This window comes from Elephas maximus, chromosome 5 (genome assembly GCF_024166365.1).
Source record: "Elephas maximus indicus isolate mEleMax1 chromosome 5, mEleMax1 primary haplotype, whole genome shotgun sequence".
In the NCBI taxonomy this organism is placed as follows: Eukaryota; Metazoa; Chordata; class Mammalia; order Proboscidea; family Elephantidae; genus Elephas; species Elephas maximus.
The window spans coordinates 158,602,042-158,624,177 of NC_064823.1; the positions used below are offsets into that span (position 1 = coordinate 158,602,042).

Genomic DNA, 22,136 nt, shown 5'->3' on the forward strand with positions numbered 1-22,136 from the left:
ACGCCTCCCCAGCCCAGAGCTCAGTGTCCGAGGGCCTCCCTCCCCTCGGCCACATCAGCCCACCTCACAGAGCCGTTTCTTGCTTCACGTCTGCCTGTTGCCTTGTGCCATTCCTGTGTTAACGTCACCTGGGGATGTCGACTTACAGAGAGTTGTCAGCATGAAGGAGGTGCTTATAGTGGGTGTTCCTATCCTGGGCTAGGCTTTCTTGTCCCATATTTGAATTGGCCAGTTATCCCTGGATTAATCTGTGAATTTAACATAATCCCAGAAAAGTCTAGTTAAACTTTTGAGGAACTCATAGTCATTCTAAGATTTATGAAGAAAGGTAAAAGCCCACTGATAGATGTGTCCGTTTTGACAAAGAAGAGCAAAAGAGGGAGATGTTCTGTAGAAACGGCACGGGGGCACCGCACTGTAGAGACGGCACGGGGGCACCGCACTGTAGAGACGGCACGGGGGCACCGCACTGTAGAGACGGCACGGGGGCACCGCACTGTAGAGACGGCACGGGGGCACCGCACTGTAGAGACGGCACGGGGGCACCGCACTGTAGAGACGGCACGGGGGCACCGCACTGTAGAGACGGCACGGGGGCACCGCGCTGTAGAGACGGCACGGGGGCACCGCGCTGTAGAGACGGCATGGGGGCATCGCGCTGTAGAGACGGCGTGGGCGCATCCAAGGTCCTCTGTCAGCGTCACAAGGGGGAGGGGAGAGAGTGAAGGTCAGCATCAGCCAAGGCTGATTCCCCAAGGCGGAGGTCAGACATTCATCTTCTCTCCAACCTTTTACCAGTTCTGACACCAGCCGTCGCTCCCACGGCACTCTCTACTCCTCGGTTGGATTCAGTAATTCTTTCCAGTGGCCACAAAGAACTCATGAACCACACGCACCATTATAGAGTTTATTAGGGAAGTAACAGGTTACAGTTCAGGATTGGGAATGACTCAGGATACAGTTCTTTGATCAGGACAACTTCTCAGCCATGCTTGCAGGCACACATCTCCCTCAGCCCCGTGGCCTGGCCTCTGCCCTGCTCACGCAAGTGTTAAAAAAGTCGTTAGCTCCTCCAGTAAGTGCCTGGAGTCACCTCAGTTCACCAGCAAGCTTCCTGCCCAAAGGAGCTCATCTCTCTCTGTGAGTCAGCACATCCAGTGTAGCCACCTTGCTCTGTGGACCAGGAAACCGGTCTCCTGGTTCTGCTGCTGCTGTTTCTCTGCCGCTGGATTCTGGCGAGCTTGCTGCCACTTCTCACTGTCTCCCTCTGTGTCCAGTGTTACAGCTCTCTCTGTCTTCTGGGTCTAGGAGGCTCTCAGCACAGGGACGCTGGGTCTGAAGGACATGCTTCACTCCCAGCTCTTCTTCTTGATGGTAGTGAGGTCCCCCCTCTGCTCTGGAATTAGCCCTTTTCTTAAGCCTGGCAGATGACAAATCTGACCACTTCCTTCATTAGGGTTCAGTACACCTTATTTGCATTGTCCCACCCGTTTGTTGTGTGGAATGTAGAAGACCATGTGTAGCTAAAAGGACCATAAGCACACGTGCCCAGTGTGATATGGGTACAAGCAGAGACAAAGAAAACGATCACAAGTTTCTACCTTAATGTTTTCTTTTTATAGTTTATTTTTTGGTTGTTGAGGATATACACAGTAGAATGAACACTAATTCAACAATTTCTACATGTACAATTCAGTGTCACTGATCACACTCTTCAGGTTGTGTGACCATTCTCACCCTTCTTTTCCAAATTGTCCTTCCTCCGTTAACATAAACTTACTGCCCCTAAGTTTCCTGCGTAATCTTTCGAGTTGCTATTGTCAGTGTGATCCCATATAGATAGATCTTAAAAGAACACAGCGCTTAAAGCTGACATTTTTCACTAGTTAAGCTAAACTATTGTTTGGTTTTAAAAGACTTCAGGGGATATTTTTGGTTTAAGGTTTAAAGATTATCTCAGGGCAATAGTTTCAGGGGTTTATCCAGCTCCCATGGCTCCAGAAGGCCTGGATTCCATAAGAATTTGAAAATTTGTTCTACACTTTCCCCCCTGTGATAAAAATGTTCAGTAGTGATAGCCAGGCACCGTCCAGTTCTCCTGGTCTCATGGCAAAGGAGGCAGTTAGTCATGGAGGCAATTAGCCACAAATCCGTACCCTCCTCCTATTCCTGACTCCCCTTCTTCTGTTGCACCAGGAGAATAGAGACCAATGTTGTGCCTTAGATGGCTGCCAGCACGCTTTTAAGACCCTAGGCACTATGCAGTGAAATACCATACTAGGCCAATTAACTGGGATGTCCTATGAGACCATGACCCTAAACCTCCAAGCCAGGAAACCAAATACCGTGAGATATTTGTTTGTACATAAGCAACCTTGGCAGCTGCTCTTTTTTGTTATTCTTATAAATATGTCTATCAAACAACTTTTGCCATTTCAGCTTTTTACGGGTATATAACTTACTGACGACAATTACATTAATTAACTGTGCAAATCTGCGCTTGATACAATTTTTCACTCATCGTAAACGGAAACTCCATAAGCAGTTGTTGTTGTTCTTATTGTTCTTGTTGTTAGGTGCCGTCAAGTCAGTTCCGACTCATAGCGACCCTACGCACAATAGAACGAAACACTGCCCGGTCCTGCACCATCCTTACAATCATTGTAACACTTGAGCTCATTGTTGCAGCCACTGTGTCAGTCCACCTCGTTGAGGGTCTTCCTCTTTTCCACTGACCCTGTACTCTGCCAAGCATGATGTCCTTCTCCAGGGACTGGTCCTTCCTGGCAACATCTCCAAAGTTTCTAAGACGCAGTCTCGCCATCCTTGCCTCTAAGGAGCATTCTGGTTGTACTACTTCTAAGACAGATTTGTTCATCCTTTTGGCAGTCCATGGTGTATTCAATGTTCTTCGCCAACACCACAATTCAAAGGCGTCAGTTCTTCTTCGGTCTTCCTTATTCATTGTCCAGCTTTCACATGCATATGATGCGATTGAAAATACCATGGCTGGGTCAGGTGCACCTCAGTCTTCAAGGCGACATCTTTGCCCTTCAGCACTTTAACGAGGTTCTTTACAGCAGATTTACCCAATGCAGTGTGTCTTTTGATTTCTTGACTGCTGCTTCCATAAGCAATAAGCCTCCTCCTTTTTCCAACTCCATTAATAAACTTTGGTCTCTATACATTTGCCTGTTCTTGTCTTTTTATAAAAGAGAGGTCATACAATATTTATCCTTTTGTGATTGACTTATTTCACTCAGCGTAACGTCTTCCACCTCCATCTATGTTGTAGCATGTATCAAGACATCATTTCTCTTTTCGACTGACTGGTGTTCCATTGTATGTGTGTGTCGCATTTTGTATGTACCACATCCATTCTTGTGTTGATGGGCATTTAGGTCGTTGCCACCATTTCACTATTGCGAATAGTGCTGCCGTGGACATTGGTGTACATATGTCTGTTCACACTGCTGCTCTGAAGTCCCTTGGGTATATTCCCAGCAGTGGAATTGCTGGGTCATATGGCAGCACTATTTTTAGTTTTTTGAGGAACCGCCACGCTGTTTTCCACAACAGCTGTACCATCGTATTTTATTTTCTATGAAAGTTTGAGAGGGTCCTCGCCGGCTTAGAGGAACACTTGATTTTCGTAAGTGCATTTAGATTTGATAAGTTTGCTGAGTGTGGGTTTTCGTTCTGATAGTCTGTTGACTCTGACGGGTTTTCATGTAGGTGGTGATACCATCTTCAGACAGTGCCAGTCTTGTTACTTCCTCCCCATCACACCCCTTGGTTATCTTTTTCTCAGTGTGGAGTACGGACAGGCCCCCAGAACTGTGCGGAGCTGTGGCAATGGCCACAAGCATTCCTGCCATTATGCCTCATCATATTGGAAGTGCACTGATGTTTCTCCTTTAAGTCGTTTGCCTTTCTGTTCCTTGTTTTGTTTGTTTATTATTAGGTAGTGGCCTGGATGTGCCCTGTGATGTTTAAAGTGGTGTTGAAGGCTGCTGGATGAGGCTGGCCAGCTGGCCAGTCACCACCACCCCTGCTGTCCTCCCTGCCTGCCCTGCTCCTTCACGTCATCGACCTGCCTCCCTTAACACAGGCTGGACATTTGAGCCCACCCAGAGATGCCGCAGAAGAAAGACCTGGGAATTTGCTTGCAAAAAACCAGCCGTTGAAAACCGCATGGAGCACAGTTCTCCTCTGACACACATAGGGGCGCCATGAGTCAGAGCCGACTCGGGGCAACTGGTTACTGGTTCACCCTGGATGGACTTTTAACTCGATTTACGTTAAACCTTAATCTCTGATGAAGCGCAGCAGCATAGTTCAGATATTTTAATCAATATGTGCTTTTCTCTTGCAGAAGCCAAAGATGTTGACCAGAAAGATTAAACTTTGGGACATCAATGCCCATATCACGTGCCGCCTGTGCAGTGGCTATCTCATCGACGCCACCACCGTAACCGAGTGCCTGCACACCTGTATGTACACACGTTGTCACGTGTTTCTCTCGCAGACGTGTTCGTGCTTCGTATGTGACAGTGTCTATCTCTGCCCTCTGCAGTGTTTGCCTTTTTTTTTTTTTTTAACCAAAAGTTTGTAGCTCAAACTCAAAGAATAGCAGGATACAGGAATAGGAGTAAAGACGAGAAGTTGAGAAAATCGTTTCAAGTGAATACTGTGGGTAACTTCAGTCAGAATCAGATCTAATCATCCAGGAAAGATAAATACAGGAAAAACCTTATCTCAATATAAACAGCTAAATCAGTAACTAGCTTCACAGAATATCCATTTCTAGTAGGCAGAGATGCTTATTTTTTAAAATGTCAAAATAAAGGCCTTAAATGTTTTAACCCAAACCGAAAACCTATTGCTGTCGAGTTGATTCCAACTCACAGTGACCCTACAGGACAGGGAAGAACTGCCCCATAGGGTCTCCAGGCTGAAATCTTTAGAGATATAGGCTGCCACATCTTTCTTCCTTGGAGCGGCTGGGGATTTCGATGCGCCAGCCTTTCGGTTAGCAGCTGAGTACTTAACAACCACTGTGCCACCAGGGCACCTCTAAATGTTTTAAACAGGTGGTTCATTCCTTAAATATTTTAAGCAGCATTTAAAATGCTGGCTCTGCTCTGGTGGCGCTGTGATTAAGTGCTCAGCTGCTAACGGAAAGGTCAGTGTTTTGAACCCACCAGCCACTCCACGGGTGAAAGATGTGGCAGTCTGCTTCCGTAAAGATTACAGCCTGGGAAACCCTATGGGGCAGTCCTTGGCCTTTAGGGTCACCTGGAGTTGGAATCGACTCAAAGGCAACAGGTTTTTGTTTTTTTTTTTTTTTGCTGGGCAGCAGTCATGCTCCAAAGCACCAACCCCACAGCTTCCTGTCCACCTTCAGCCTGGGTGCTGATGGTTAGAAGACTCTTAGCTGCTGCTCAGCCTGGTTTTCTTCTTTCTCAAGTACCACCTCAACTGAAAAGTCAGTGTTGTTGTTTACCTTGACCTGTGAGCACCTAGGGGTCATGGGGTGGCTGGAAATGCCCGGCAAGTGATGAGGGGCACACGCCTCGACGACACCTTTAAAGTCTCATGAACACGTGGCACACAGCTGATTCTCGGTCATGTATTTTTCACTTTAGAAAATAAAATATTTGCCAGCTTTGATAGAATTTTGAAAACTAATTGTATTTTTTAATATTGGCGGGGATCGTTTTATGTTACATCATTTTCATTGAATCTGGTGTAGTTTTATTTTACAAAGAAAATATTGTGATCCTTTAAAAAAGGTGACCTTAATTATAACATTTTTTAAATTAACCCGTGTATTTACAATGTTCAGATGAGAACTAGAAAGGACATTCCAGTTACTTCACAGCTCTTGACCTCTGCTTTTGGTGATCATCACTTCACTTGAATTTTTTCTTCCTACTTAATTCATAAAGGAATCCTTGGGTGGTGTAGTTAAACACTCGACTCCTAGCCAGAAGGTTGGTGGTTTGAGCCCACCCACAGGTGCTTCAGAAGACAAGCCTGGCGGTCTGCTTCCGAAAAGTCCCAGCCTTGAAAACCCTGTGGAGCACAGTTCTCCTCTGCGCACATGGGGTCTCCGTGAGTCAGAATCGACTCAACAGCATTTAACAACTTAATTCTTAAGCCCCGAATCTGTGGAGTAAGGTGGTTGGTTGACATAGTTAACACCTCTCCATGGTTTACTAAGACCTGAAGGGCAGGGTGCTTTCTTTGAGAAACTCGGAGCTGTGAAGAGTCATAATTAAAGTGTGGCATGAAAAGTGACCTCTTGATCCCTCTAGAACGTCTGTTGACTGTGCTTTAGTCTGAGTACATGGATGTAAGTGGGCGTCCTGAATTCTGGATTTTACTTTGCTAACATGAGTGTACCTTTGAAAACAGTCTGCAGGAGCTGCCTGGTAAAGTATCTGGAAGAAAACAACACCTGCCCTACGTGTAGAATTGTCATCCACCAGAGCCATCCTCTGCAGTACATTGGGTAAGTCTGCACAGGGACAGCGGACCTCGCTCACAGGGCAGGGCACTGTGTGTGGGAGAACGTTCCAGAACAGTCACGGCTTAGTGTCTGAACTCTGTGGTTGGTTAAACACCGGTAGCTGAGGCCGCTACGGCTGCTTGCACAGGGTCCCACTCTGCCCACCAGCCCACCTGTCTGTCAGCCCTGGACACCCGACTGCGGGCTGCAGGGCCTGCTCCTGGGTGCCCTAGCAACACTGACTCTAAGTAGTTTGAGAAGCCTCGAGACCACGTTGGAATTTTACTAGTTTGGCTGAAGTTCCAGCCTCCGCTGGTAACTCAGTCATCACTGGCTCGCTGTCACCTGCATGGGGTCCTGGTTTCTGCCTCTCTGGATCTCAGGGGAACGGGAGGGGCCCTGACGATGCCATGGCCTCCACTCATCTTAGAGCCAGTTACTGTTTCTCAGACATCAGGGACTGACCTGGCCCAGATCCTGGTGTGGCAGTCTCAGGATGTCGGGATGCTCCTGGACTTGCGAGGGACCCGTGGAGCCCCTCAGAGTGTGGTGGTTTGAGCTGCGTGGGGCCTGTGGTTTTTAAACGGGTCTTTTAATGCCTGTTTTCAGATTTGGGGAAGTTACTATAAAGGAAATGGAATAACCCCCAGACCACGTGAGAATAGCAGAGATGAGTCTGGAGACAGTTTTGAGGGGAGAGAGGCGTATGTGGTCTTTTTCACATTTAAAACTGAAATGGTGTCATCACACTGAATAGTACAAACACACAGGCCTGGTGGGAAGCTTCATGAAGTCGAAGCAGCTCCAGGGCTAAGAGGTAGAACCCTGCCAGGATCTGGTACCTGTCCCCCCACCCTAGAAGACTCCCTCTAAATGTCACTGTCCTTATGGAGTCACCAGCTGAGTCTGCTCCTGTAACTTTCTCTCAGCGGGGCTGTGCTGTGTTCTAGGTGATTTTGTCCTTGGACTCAGCCGTGTCCAGCCATGTCCATCATAGCTGTGGTTCACAGCCTTCTCCCAGGAGAAGGGGCCAAAGTCTGCCCCGCACTCTGTTCCTGAGCACAGCTCGGTTGCATCCAGTTGGGGCTCTCAGCACCCAATGTTGCTCTAAGTGTTCCAGGTGTGTCTCCAGGAGCCACACGTGTACATGTTCAGGAGCATGTCCACGGCCGTAGCCAGGAGTGGAATGTCTGGGTTCTAGAACAAGTGTCTTCCTACCCCCCTGCCACGTGGTTGGAGCCGTTTTTACTCCCCCAGCATCGTTTGTGAGTTCCCGTGCTCTCCATTCTTACAGATATTGTCACTGCCAGATTTTAATGCTTGCCAATAGGCGGCCCTGACATGGTGTCTCGTGCCATTCCCTGAGATCCTGTGAGCCCCACCAAGCATCTTCCCCACATGTTAACTCGCACTTTGGGCTTCTGTCATGAGATGCTGTTTGTGCCTTGTATCGTTTTTGGTGGGGCTCCTTGTTTTACTTGGTCTGTTTCAAGGAGTCCTTTACACGTTCCGGGTCCCACCTGTTGCCCCGGTTTTCTGTCTTTGGATGTTGTCCTGCAGAGCTGAAGGAAAAGACGTGGCAGTTTGAACTGCTAAGAGTGGGAGGTTGGAGGAGCCTTCGTGCTGAGCATGTGACTGAGCCTGGCAAGCCTGTGTTTGCCACCAAAGCCACTGGGATGCTGCCCCTTCTCCTTGAGAGTGCAGGCATCCAGCCTGCCCCCTGTGCTGTGGGGGGACGAGAGCTGGCTGGAGAGCTGAGTGCTTGTTCTGGTGTCTGGGCCTTCTCAGCCCAGGCCAAGGCCAGTGTGGCCGCCTCGAAGCACCAGGTAGGAGGGCAGCTGGAGAGGGTATAGGGCAGAAGGGATAGAGCTGGCGAGGGCAGGTCAGGTTCATGTGGCCTCAGAGGTCTGTGACTGGTCAGGGGAGGCCAGCCCTACCTCTGATCTGGGCTCTCCCCATAACCCTTCTCAGCAGAGATGAGGCAGAGGCCAGGTGACGAGGCCATGGGGAGCCCGATGGCAATAGAGCTGGGGGAGCAGCTCCACCCCATGGCCCTCAGCCTCCAGTAATCCTTCTCCTCTTCTTCCTCACATGCCAGTTTCCAGGTTTCCCCTGAACCACCCAGATGGCAGCCTTCACCGCTCTGACCAGGCTGTCATTGGATTTTATCTTGTTCAGACTTTGCTGTTGACACAGGGCTTTCTTGTTCCTGACGCCGGCTCAGCCCTAGCCTGTCCTTTGCCCTGATTCTGCATCCCCAGACTGTGAGCACCACGGGGACGGGGCCTCTGGCTTCTGGGTGGGGCCGTGTGGAGAGAGGGCCAGATAGGGCAGAGGCCTCACTATGGTTTCACTCGCTTGGTCTTGGCCATTCTCCTTTCGGGACTTCGCACACAGATGGACTGTGCTGAGCCCCTGTGAGCGTTACCACGTTCTAACTCTGCCCTGAGTCTCTCTCAGGCAGCGCACCTGTGTCCAGCACACAGGCAAGGAGACCCTGGGTTCAGTACCCCCCTGTCTGTCACTGTGTGCTGTTGCCACTTGGGCCTTGGTGGAGACCTTGGGATGAGTGAAGAGGGGAGAAGTGGTGCACAGCTTTTAGCATGGCGAGGTCAACCGTGAGAGCCGCAGAGGAGCAGCCTGTGTTGCGGGGGCGGCCAAGCTGCAGGCTGGCGTGTGGCTGGACGTTCGTAGCAGGGCACGTGCTGCTCTGTGTGCTCAGCTGAGTAACAAGGTGCCACCCAGAGGGAGCCTTCTCTGAGGGGAGGCTCCTGGTGCCCTTCTCTCCCCAGCTGCCCACTCTCTGGTCTCCCCCCACTCCAGGCTCCTGGGTTCGAGGACACGTGAGCAGAGCTGGGCTTGGTTTTCAACCGGCGTTGTTCTCATGGTGGATTGGGACAAGCTTTGTGGAAAGCCGGGAGGGGGGTGGGGTAGAAGATAGCAAAGGGCATCCTAGGTAATAGGCGAATCGTGGTTTGCCGTGGTTCCGTGTGTGCACGTATGTGCACGGTGTATGTATCTGTTTGTGTCTCGGAGCATGTGTGTATGTGTGTTTGTGTATGTTTTGTGTGTATGAGTATGTGTATGTATTATGGTTACGTACATGTGTGTATGTGTCTGTGAGCGTGTGAGGATGTGTGTGTGTGTGTGACCCACACACACCCGTCAGTATGAATGGGCCAGGTCATAATGGAAAATGTAGTTCTCAGTGGGGATCGTGGTCAGAGAAGCGCAGCTTTCATCTGCCACAGTGCAGGCCGGGGTCAGGGAGGCACCTCCTGAATTGTCCCTAGAAAGGTTCAAAGCATGATGTCTACCAGAACTTGACAGTGTAAACCAAACCAGTTGCCCTCGAGTCAATTCCGACTCACAACAACCCTATAGGACAGAGTAGAACTGCCCCACGGAGTTTCTAAGGAGTGCCTGGTAGATTCGAACTGCCAGCCTTTTGTTTAGCAGCCGTGGCACTTAACCACTACGTCACCAGGGTTTCCAGAACTTGACAAGTCCTTGGAAATACTGAGTTCTCTGCAGGCCCATGTCATACACGGTCTTATAACGGTGGCCCAGAGTGCTGCTATGTGCTGGCCCTGGGTTCGACCCTACTGGCTAGATTCCTGTGGATTCTGTGAAATGTCATCATTTGCCAGCCATTTAGGTAGTACCCGTTCAGGCTCATAAGAGTTTTCTTTTTAATGAATGATTTTTGAAAATTAAAATTGATTTAAAAATTAAGAAACTCTCCGATACTTTTTACCCCCACAAAGAAAAGTTACTTAAAGATAATTGTAATTTATGTTTAAAAATCACAATCCAGAGTAAGGAATAAGTTTGAAAACCTAGGCTTCTGTAACTTTTTCAGGAAACTTTTATAAATAGATCATAAAGACCACAAGAAGGGCCTGATGTTACAAACTTTTCTCTCAATTATTTGGAAACATAAAAAGTTTTCCTTCCAGTGGAAGCAGGGGGTGTGTCTGAGCCACGTAGCACCACAGCTGAGCTTGTAGGAGCATGTGGCGCGGTGCTTGGCCACCCAGGGAGCAAAGGGTGCCCTCTGTGTTAGCGCTGGCTGTACAGGAGAGAGGGCCCTGGCTCCTCAAAGTGGCCTTCTTCTCTTTTCTGCTGTTACTGCGAAGTTTTCATACATATCTAGAGTTTAAATGTCGCATTTGACAGTACATTTTTTTCAAGTGCGAACTGGAAGTAAATAAAATTCAGCCAAAACTCCAGCCTTGGGCTTCTGGAGTTTTGATATTTTTTAAGAAAGATGTACCAGAATTATAAGGCTGGCACTTGTCGCTAATTCCACCTCTTTTGTTCTTTTGCAGTCATGACAGAACCATGCAAGATATTGTTTACAAATTGGTACCAGGCCTCCAAGAAGGTGAGTCTCGGTATGTCTTCTTTAGCCCCCAAGTTCACGGCACGGCCTTGGCTGGCTCTTCTTTTCGCAGGAGTCTCAGTTCTCTGACCAGCTCCTCTTACCTTCTGGTGGTATCACCATCTTGCCTCTCCTTACTCTTCACTCAGGAGTCCCTGGGTGGTGCATACGGTTCAGCACTCGACTACTGGCTGAAAGGTTGTCAGTTCAAACCACCCAGAGGCACCTTGGAAGACAGGCCTAGTGTCCCACTTCCATAAGGTCACAGCCTTGAAAACCCTATGGAACATTCTCGGCACACATGGGGTCACCATGAGTCGAAATCGATTTGACAGCAACTAACAACAATAACTCTTGACTCTATTACATCTTATTTGCTGGTTTCTTCCATTGTCTTTCTAGGGTATACAGATTTGTATTCATTCTTTCAACAAGTTTTGATTGCACATTTGTTACTTGCCAGTCCTCGTTTGGGCATCGGGGGTGCAGTGGTCAGTGGTGAAGGCCTCCCCTGTACAGCAGGCTGCATGGGCAGCAGGAGGTGTGGGCTGGATGGGGAGGGCCCCTCTGGATCCCATCCACATCTTCCAGGCCCTGCTTCCTTCCCTGCCCGCAGCAGCACCTTACCTCCCTCACAGAAGGAGCGGTGGCAGCGGAGGAGATACTACCATATCGTTAGAGCTTAGCGCGGATGTTTCGGAAACAGCCTGAGTGCATTAAATCTTAGATCACACTGAGAACGAAGCAGATATTACTTAGTACAAATACCCTGAAAACCAGCCCAAAACCCAACCCACTGCCATCGAGTCAATCACGACTCACAGCGACTCTGTAAGGCACAGCAGAACTGCCCCGTAGGGTTTCCGAGGCTGTACATCTTTACGGAAGCGGACTGCCACGTCTTTCTCCTGCAGAGCAGCTGGTGGGTTCGAACCGCAGAACTTCCGGTTAGCAGCCGCCTGCTTTAACCACTGCACCACCAGGGTGCTTACTCTGAAAGCAGGAATACATTACTTAGGAACCGTCGGCTCAGTTTTTCCCCAGCTCTGAAGGCTGGAGCTGCTGCTCGTCGTCTGGGTGTGAGTGGTGACGGGGCAGAGAGGCCGGGATGGGCCACCGCCTTAGCGTGCAGGTTTAGGCTCGGGACTGGGGGCCGCTGGTGAAACGTAGGTGCGTTTTCTTTCAAAGATACGATGTGGGAAGAATTCATTTGGGTTGTGTTTTCTGAATTGTTATATTTCAAAATAGATTTATAATTTAAGATACAGTTTGATACATTAAATCAGGAGACGTTGTATCTGGCCTTTAATACCTACTTTAGGGAGTAAGATTTTTTCTTTGTTTGTTTTGTTTTGTTTTTGCTGTTTACAGAATTTATACATGAAGAGTTTAGATTTCCTGAGTCAATAGAAATGGATAGAAACGACCAACCTTTTGATACTTGAAAGGTGGATTTAAGACTGATATCGCAGCCTTTTAGCCCTGGGAAAAGGCAAAGAATACATCAAAATAAAATACAAATGCTTTAAAAAAATTTTTTAAATTACAGAATATTTTAAACATATAAAAATAGAATCATGTAAAGAATGCCCACGTGTTCATTACCCAGCTTCAGCAGCCAGCAGCTCACAGTCTTGTTCCATCGCTGCTCCCCCCCAGCTACCCACCTCATAGGACTTTATCTGTAAATATTTCCACATGTATCCTGAAAAGATAGGGAATCTTTTTTTTTTTTTTCAAAAAAAAAAAAAAACACAATACCTTTTTTATTATTTTTTTTAATTGTACTTTAAATGAAGGTTTACAGAGTGAACTAGTTTCTCATTAAACAATTAATACACATATTGTTTTGTGACATTGGTTGCCAACCCAACAAAATATCAACACTCCCCTTCTTGAGCTGGGTTTCCCCACTAGCAGCTTTCCTGTCCCCTCCCGCCATCTCTCATCCTTGCCGCTGGGCTGGTATGCCCCTTTAGTCTCGTTTTGTTTTACAGGCCTGTCTTATCTTTGGCTGAAAGGTGAATCTCAGTAGTGACTTCATTTAGAAAATATATATATATATATATATAAAATATATATATATATATATATATAATATATATATATATATATTATTTATTTATTTTTTAATGTGAAAAAGGTGTCCAGGGGCCATATTCTCAGGATTTATCCATTCTTTGTCAGATCAGTAAATCTGGTCTTTTTTGTGTGTGTGTTAGAATTTTGTTCTGCATTTGTCTCCAGCTCTGTCCAGGACCTTCTGTTGCGATTCCTGCTGGAGCAGTCTATGGTGGTAGCCGGGCACCATCTAGTTGTGCTGGATTCAGTCTTGTGGAGGCTGTGGGAGTTGAAAAACCACAATACCTTTTAACACGTAAAAAAATAATAGCAATTCCTTGATATTCAGTTAGTGTTGGAATTTCTAGTTGTCTCAAAAATGCCGTGGTTTTGTTTTATTTCAGTATCCACACAAGGCCCACACCTGGGGCCACTGATGTGTCTGCTGCATCTCTCTGGGTTTCCCTTTTCCTGGTGTGCTGTGCCTGTCCTGTACAGTCCCCAGGTCTGGATTTGCTGATAACATCTCCATGGTGTCCTCTGCGTTTCCCGTAAACTGGCAAAATTGGCAGTTGGATTTGGAGGCTTGGTCTGACTGTGGTTTGCATTTTTGGCAAGCCCCCTTCACAGGTAGAGTTGTGCTCTTCCATCTGGAGACAGATACCATGTGATTGTCTCTGTGTGTCCTGTTTGCAGCCCTTGACAGTCACATTCATTGGAGGTAGTGAAATAGTGCATGGTGGACTGCTTCCATGACGACAAACTTCACTGTTGGGTGTCCCTGAGGTTCCGTTTGTATAGGAAAGGCAGGGCAAATGCGTAAGGCTTTCCCATTGTTCTCAAGATCCTGAGTCAGTTCATTAGCACTCTACAACCACCTCAGTTAGACGGATTTAACCACATTTTGTGTGTTTTCAGCTGATTGCTGCTATTACCCTTTTTTAAGTTGAAAGTACCTGATCCCTGGCCAGTAAGCACCCCTTTACCTGAGCTCCTGCGTGGCTTTGACACAACCCTAGTAGTCTCAGATAGCTCCTCTGCTTTCTGGCTAGCAAGGTGTCCCAGGCTCAGGTTGTATATTTTCTGCCCAGGTGTGGAACCAGCCCTTTCCCCATGGCCCAGGTTTCTGTTAGTGGTCAGTGGTATTTCAACACCAACAGTCCGGTGCTTGGTTGCTCACTGATACCTTTCTTTTTTCTTTTAGCCTTTTCTCCTTGTGATTTTATTTATTTTTTTCTAGATTTTATTTATTTTGTTCTCGTTCAGAATAGGCACAGTGAAACATACACCAATTCAACAGTTTCTACATGTACCATTTAGTGACATTGATCACATTCTTTGACTGAGCCCTTTCTGTTTGGTTTTTTTTTTTTTTTAATTTATCTATCTATTTTTTTATTACTGTGCATTAGATGAAAGTTTACAGAGCAAATTAGATTCCCATTCTATAGTTGGCACATAAAGTGTTTCATGGCCTTGGCTTCATTTCCCACAGTATGTTAGCACCCTCCCCATTTCCGCCCTCGGTTTCCCATTCTTTTCATCTGGATTTTCTACCCGTTCCTGCCTTCTCAGCTTTGCTTTGGGCAAGTATTGCCCTTTTGATCTCTTATAATTGGTTTTTCTAAGGAGCATATTCCCCCCCAGGTGTTAATGTCTATTTTATGGGCCTGTCTGATGTTTGGCTGGAAGGTGGTCTCCGGGAATGGCTTTAGTTCCAGGTCAGAAGGGTGTCTTAAGGCCAGGGGTCCCTTCATTCTCTGTCAGACCAGTAAGACTGGTGTTTTTTGGTGAATATGATCTTTTGTCCTACAATTTCTCCCACTCTGTCTGGGACTACCCGTTGTAGACCCAGTTGGTAGCAGTCGTCAGGCACAGTCTAGTTTAATACCTTTCTTAATAGAGCTTTTGCTTGTGAAGAAAATAGTGAAAGTATAAAGATTATACTCACTATTTTGAATAACAAGTTGTTTACTCCCAACGCAAGGAGTTTTTCACAAGTTACTTCATCTTCTCAACAGGCTAATGTAGCTATTAACTCCATTTTAAAGGTGAAGAAATCAAGGGTCTAAGAGACTCCCACTGTGTGGCACTGTCATCCAGTATATTCTGTCTAGGCAAACAGTTTTTTTTTCTTGTCTCAAACTTTCGAACATATGTTGCTCTTTAGAAAGATTATGAACCTGAAACCCTTTAACAGCATGACTCTTGTTAATGATGACTCTACAGTTTTGGGGGTTTTCTTTGTTGTGCCAGGAGCGTATAAACCTACTTTCTCAGGCCGGAGAGCCTCCTCCTGGTCCTCCTGTAATCTACAACATATTTTAACCTTGGCAGTCTAATGATGAGATAAAGCATTGACCCTGGAGATTCCAGGTTTATTTCTTGAAGAGTAAGACTTTAAACCTGTCCATTTACTAACTTGCTCTTTGCAAACCACTTCAGTACTTTGACTTTTCTTTCCTGTTCCCACTTTAGATTTGAGACTTCCTCTGATGCAGAAGCTGTATGTCAGTGGGTAGCTTCCGTCCTCCTGTGTACTTTTGAGGAAATACAAATTAGTAGCTTTCTGGATTAAGCAGTTGCTGGTTGGCTCAGTTCTGTTTTCTGAGTTGCCTTGGTATTTTTTTTTTGTTTCTTTTTGTTCTTAGAATTTTAAAACTGTCTTGCCTGAAGGGTCATCTTCATCAATAAAATGTCTCAAATTATCTGTTTTTTAAATATGTCAGAACCACTTCCCCATTTCCCCACAGCTGGTACTCACACTGCGGTGCACCTGGCTTTTTCATTTCATTGTAGCTTTGAGATGAGCATCAGTGCGTTAGACTCTGCTCCATTCTTGATAATGGCTGCCTGGCATTTTATTTTTTTTAACAGGTGGATAGATACTTAAATTATTTCCCATCTTTTGCTTTTAAAAAAAAAAAAACAAAACTTCCTTGAGTATCCTTACACATACTTTTGTGAATATGGATACACAGATCTGTTGGTTTTCTTCTGGAAGTAGAGTGAGATGTTGGGCCAAGAGCCACGTGCATTTTTATTACTTTTTCTTGCCTTATTGCACTGGCTAGAGCAGGAATTGGCAAGCTACAGACCGCAGGCCAAATCTGACCTGCCGTCTGACTTCATACAGTTCACGAGCTAAGAGTGATTTTTTTACATTTTTACATAGTTGGAAAAATCAAAAAAAGAACACTATTTTGTGACACCTGAAAATTATATGAAATTAAATCTGATTGCACATAAAGTCTTATGGGAACACAGCTATGTTCATTCACTTACATATTGTCTGGCTGCCTTTACAATACAATGGCACAGTTGAGAAGTTGTGGCCGAAACCATGTGTGGCACTCTCATTGCTTCACCCTGCTGCCCAGTGCGCCACCTGTCTCAGGGACACAGTTATAACTTGACAACCTTTCAGATGCCACGCACATCACTGTATCGAGAATATTTTTGGTATTACCAGTGCATACCTATCAGAACTAGGAGCAGGAGGAAAGTGATTTCAAATGTTGCACTTTAAGGCACAATGAAGCCTGGATTATTTTCTTACTGAATTAGATGGCAGATCGTTGTGTTTATCATGCAAAGACACTATAAAAATTAAAAAACAGGTGGTTTCAAGTTGATTCCAGCTTGTGTGTCAGAATAGAACTGCGCTCCAAAGGATTTTCAATGGCTGTGATCTTTTGGAAGTAGATTGCCAGACTGTTCTTCTGAGGTGCCTCTGGGTGGACTCAAATTGCCACCTTTTCAGTTAGCAGCCAAGTGCCTAATCATTGATGCCACCCACAGCTATAAGGACACTGTAGCTCTGCTACAGAATAGAATATACATTGAAATTACTAGATTAAACATTCATCACAATTATTTAGTCTGTATGCTGAGCAAAATCTGAGAAGCTGGACTATATGAAAAACGGGGCATCAAGATTGGAGGAAGACTCATTAACAACCTCTGATATGCAGATGACACAACCTTGTTTGCTGAGAGTTAAGAGGATTTGAAGCACTTACTGATGAAGGTCAACAAGTACAGCCTTCAGTATGGCTTATACCTCAGCATAAAGAAAACAGAAATCCTCACAACTGGGCCAATAAGCAACATCATGATAAACGGAGAAAATATTGAAATTTTCAAAGATTTCATTCAATTCATAATTAATGCCCATTGAAACAGCAGTCAAGAAATCAAACGATGTATTGTGTTGGGCAAATCTGCTGCAAAAGACCTCTTTAAAGTGTTAAAAAGCAAAGATGTCACTTTGAGGACTAAGGTGCACCTGACCCAAGCAATGGTATTTTCAGTTGCCTCATATGCATGGGAAAGCTAGACAATAAATAAGGAAGACCGAAGAATTGATGCCTTTGAATTATGGTGTTGGTGAAGAATATTGAGTACACCATGGACTGCCAGAAGAACAAATAAATCTCTCTTGGAAGAAGTACAGCCAGAGTGCTCCTTAGAAGCAAGGGTGGCAAAACTTTGTCTGACATACTTTGGACATGTTATATCACAAGGGACTAGTCCTTGGAGAAGGACATCATGCTTGGTTAAGTAGATAGTGAAAAAGAGAAAGACCTTTAATGAGATGGATTAACACAGTGGCTGCAACGGTGGGCTCAAACATAACAATGATTATGAGAATGGCGCAGGACTGGGCAGTGTTTTGTTCTGTTGTACATAGAGTCACCATGAGTTGGAACCAACTCGACGGCACCAAACAACAAGAATATTCCCAATTCAAAGGAAAGCGATGTTTAGAAAACACTGAAAATTTAAAACAGAATGTCTCATCACAGCAGAATTTCCTTACAAAAATTAAAAAATGAAAAGACTGCAGTCAAAGTAAGTTTCAGAGTGGTTCATTTGTTCACCAAACAAGGAAAGCCGTGTATCGATGGTGAATTAATTAAGTAGTGTTTGATTGCAGCAATCAAAGCACACACCTGGAGAAAATAAGCTTGTTTAGGTTCATTATGCGCCTTTGCACGAACAGTTGCTTGAAGAGTTGAGGACATGGGCAGCAACATCAATAGTCAATTAAAAAACAAGGCAAATGACCTCAAGTGGGTTTTCCTTGGCTCTTGATGAATAAATGCTATCAATACTGCTCACTTCTTTTTTTTTTTTTTTTAATTAATTTTTATTAAGCTTCAAGTGAACATTTACCATTCCAATCAGTCTGTCACATGTAGGTTTACATACATCTTACTCCCTTCTCCCACTTGCTCTCCCCCTATTGAGTCAGCCCTTTCAGTCTCTCGTTTCGTGCCAATTTTGTACTGCTCACTTCTTGTTGCATATTTGAGTTGTAAATGACAAGTATGACGTGACTGAATAATTAGTCTCTATTTTTTTTTATAGATAGATAGCTACATGGAACTATAGCCAAGAGTATTTTCTAAAAATTGAGAAGACATTCCTTCTGTGTGACCTGAGGTGGAATCTGCTAAGATATGTTACAACCAATGGTGTTTAAAAACACATGTGGATCTGAAAAAGGTTTACTGTAGTTGGACAAATTTATAAAGGTTGTAAAAATGTAAGATGTTTAAAGCTTCGCTGGTGTTTAAAGTTCATTGTATTATTCATGAGTACGTACTTGGCAGAAAATATTTGAATCTGTCATGCATTACTGATTCAGTAGTGTCAACGGTAGACTTCATTCAGTCTGTGGACTTAATCATCAGTTCTGTGAATTTTTACCAGTTACAAGCTGAATAAACTGACTTACCCTGTCACAACGTGTTTCAATAGCTTAGCAGTAGTAAAGTTTTATTGTGATTTTTTTTTTTTTTCTTTTTTTAGCTAAGGGCAGAAATTGGAAATTTTCTGAATGAGATAAACCACTCTTGTCAAACACTGAACAACTTTGCAGATTAGCTTTTGCCGAAGACCTGAAATGTTTCTTAATGAATTCAACCTAAAATACAAGGCAGAGCAGTGCTTATATGTGAAACCCACGCTGTAGTAAAATAATTCTAATGACAGCTAATGTTTGTATCACAGAGTGTCAGGCTGCTGTACACAGTTCCTGTGCTGTCAAAGCTAAGACAAGAAGCACAGTCCCTGTTCCCACACAGACCTGCAGCGGCTGTGTTTTCTGAGCCCTAGCTACATTCCACCAGTGTTTTTGTACCTCAGTGCAAGTGCAAAGGAAGTGTCCACATTTCAGCATCCATTTAACTGCACAGTTGAGGCACTTCCACCTGTCACTTGGAAGCAATTGATCTGTGACTTAACGGCATAAAAAAAAAAAACTACAAGGTAAATATGAGGAATTTAATAGAGTTCCACGAATGCCTTCTCATCGATGAGTATGCTCAGACACAGATCATGCTCACGGATTTGAGAGCAGTATTCCTGTCTGAAAATGCATTTTCAAAGATGAAATACATAGAACCTCGTTACAGGTGAGCATCAACTGGTGAACGTTTGCAATCAGTTTTGATGATAATGATGTTTTTAGATACCATCGAGTTGGTTCCGACTCATAGTGACCCTATGTGCCACAGAACGAAATGCTGCCTGGTCCTGTGCCATCCTTAGAATCGTTGTTGATGATAGGGAGTACTAACGTAACTCCAGTTAAGCATATTTTCTACTCAAAAAGAGATGCCAGTCTTTTCACTGTTAGGTGCCGTCTAGTCAGTCTGGCTCATAAGGACCCTGTGTACAACAGAACAAAACACTGCCCTGTCCTGACCATCCTCACAATCCTTGCTATGTTTGAGCCCATTGTTGCAGCCACTGTGTCAGTCTATCTTGTTGAGGGTCCTTCCTGTTTTTCACTGACCCTCTACTTTACCAAGCATGATGTCCCTCTCCAGGAACTGAACCCTCCTGATAGCATGTCCAAAGTACATAAAGAGTCTCGACATCCTCACTTCTAAGGAGCATTCTGGCTATACTTCTTCCAAGACAGATTTGTTTGTTCTTCTGGCACTCCATGGTGTATTCAGTATTCTTTGCCCACGCCATAATTCAAAGTCATCAATTCTTCGGTCTTCCTTATTCATTGTCCAGCCTTCGCATGCATATGAATTGATTGAAAACACCATGGCTTGGGTCATTAGTAGAAGTGTGTTACAGTCAGTTGTGCTCATTTATTATTCCTGTATTTTGAGTTTCATCACTAAAAGAATTGTGAAAATTTATTTTCTGCCCTGTTATATAAGTACCTATATAATATCTTAATTTTGCTACATATTCCAAAAAGCCTCAAATACTTACCATTTGGTCCACTCAAGAAAAAGGTTGCCAACCCTGGGGCTAGAACTTCCAGTGTAATCCTGAATATAAATGGAGAGAATAGACATTCTTGCTTTGTTCTGAATCTTAGAGGGCTATTCAGTCTTTCCCCGCTAAGTGTGGTATTAGCGTTGCATAGATGCCCATCGTCAGACTGAGGAATCTCCCTTCCCTTTCTAGTTTGCCGAGAGCTTTTAGCAGGAGTGGATGTTCAACTTAGATGCTTTTTCTGCATGCCTTGAGGTGATCAGTGGTTTCCGTTTTTCAGTGGGGTTCCATTCCAACAACTCCGTCCTAAGTTGGTTCTGATGTAAGTCAAATACCTTTTTTTTTTTTAGTTTTTATTTTTAACCAAAACCAAACAAAACTCGTTGCCATCAGCTCAATTCCAACTCATAGCGCCTCTATAGGGCAGAGTAGAACTGCCACGCGGGGTTTCCAGGGAGCAGCCAGTGGATTCAAACTGCCAGCCTTTTGGTTTACAGCCATAGCTCTTAACCACTGCGCCACCAGGGCCTTTTATTCTAAGCAGTTTTATAAAACTGGCAGTGTTTTGAACAGTAAATCATAAAAGTGAACACCTGAGAGTGAACATCTGAGAATGATAACATCAGCAAATTACGTGCTACAACAAAAAAAATGATCGAAGTGCAGTTTATCCTAACATGAATTTGTCGTAAGTCTGGAACTACCTGTATAGTGAGTTACATTGGTAGATTCAAAGCCCCGTTCATTGTTGCGTTTATTTATTTAGCTTTTGAAAATCAAAGACTACAACCTTTACTTTTTTTTTTTTTTTGGCCTTTTTTTTATTGTACTTTAGATGAAGGTTTATAGAACAGACTAGTTTCTTGTTCAATAGTACACATATTGTTTCATGACATTGGTTACCAACCCCACAACATGTCAACACTCTCCCTTCTCCACCTTGGGTTCCCTATTACCAACTTTCCTGTCCCTCCTGCCTTCTCATCCTTGTCCCCGGGCTGGTGTGCCACTTTAGTCTAGTTTTGTTTTATGGGCCTGTCTAACCTTTGGCTGAAGGGTGAAACTCAGGAGTGATTTCATTACTGAGCTAGAAGGGTGTCTGGGGGCCATACCCTCAGGGTTTCTCCAGTCTCTGTCAGGCCAATAAGTCTGATCTTTTTTTGTGAGTTAGAATTTTGCTCTGCATTTTCCCCAGCTAAGTCTGGGACCCCCTATTGTGGTCCCTGTCAGAGCAGTCCTTGGTGGTAGCCAGGCAGCATCTAGTTGTGCTGAATTCAGCCTGGTGGAGGCTGTGGTAGTCATGGTCCATTAGTCTTTTGGACTAATCTTTCCCTTGTGACTTTAGTTTTCTTCATTCTCCCTTGGTGAGACCAGTGGAGTATCCTAGATGGCCGCTCACAGGCTTTTAAGACCCCAGACACTGCTCACCAAAATAGAATGTAGAACATTTTCTTTATAAATTATATTACACCAGTTGAGTTAGATGTTCCCCAAGACCATGATCCCCACAGCCTTCAGCCCAGTAATTCGGTCCCTTCAGGGATCATCGTTACTTTTCATGGGCCTCTCCTCATGCTCCTGTGCCCCCTCTTCTGAATTTTCACATCATCCTCTTCATACCAGTATTACAGCCTTGTAAATTGTTACAAAGAATGAGTTCATAGTACATATATTGTTCCATAATCTTTTTCATAGCAACGGATTGTGGTGCTTGTTCTGTGTCAGTAAATGTAAAGCTGTATCACCTTTTTAATGGCTGCGTAGTATTCCATCGAATAGATGGCTCATACTCTCACCCAGAATAGCAGCTACATTGGATTCATCTTGCGTGTCAACTGTATCCATAGTGGATGGTAGTGGATATCATGAATGTAATGTAGAGAAGGACTCTGAGGCTCTATCAGCCTCACCTACGAGCGTCATCTATAG

At 44.9% G+C, this 22,136-nt stretch overlaps 1 protein-coding gene across 3 annotated transcripts in view; it reads left to right on the forward strand.

Moving 5' to 3' along the window:
• PCGF3 (polycomb group ring finger 3) overlaps positions 1–22,136 on the forward strand; it is a 90,995-nt gene that overhangs the window by 49,383 nt on the left and 19,476 nt on the right. For all 3 annotated transcript variants that reach the window (XM_049886557.1, XM_049886559.1, XM_049886558.1), the window contains 3 exons: positions 4,376–4,493; positions 6,421–6,517; positions 10,846–10,901. In XM_049886557.1, coding sequence (XP_049742514.1) covers positions 4,385–4,493; positions 6,421–6,517; positions 10,846–10,901 — 262 coding nt within the window. In that variant the 5' untranslated portion in view covers positions 4,376–4,384. The remainder of the gene's footprint in view (positions 1–4,375; positions 4,494–6,420; positions 6,518–10,845; positions 10,902–22,136) is intronic.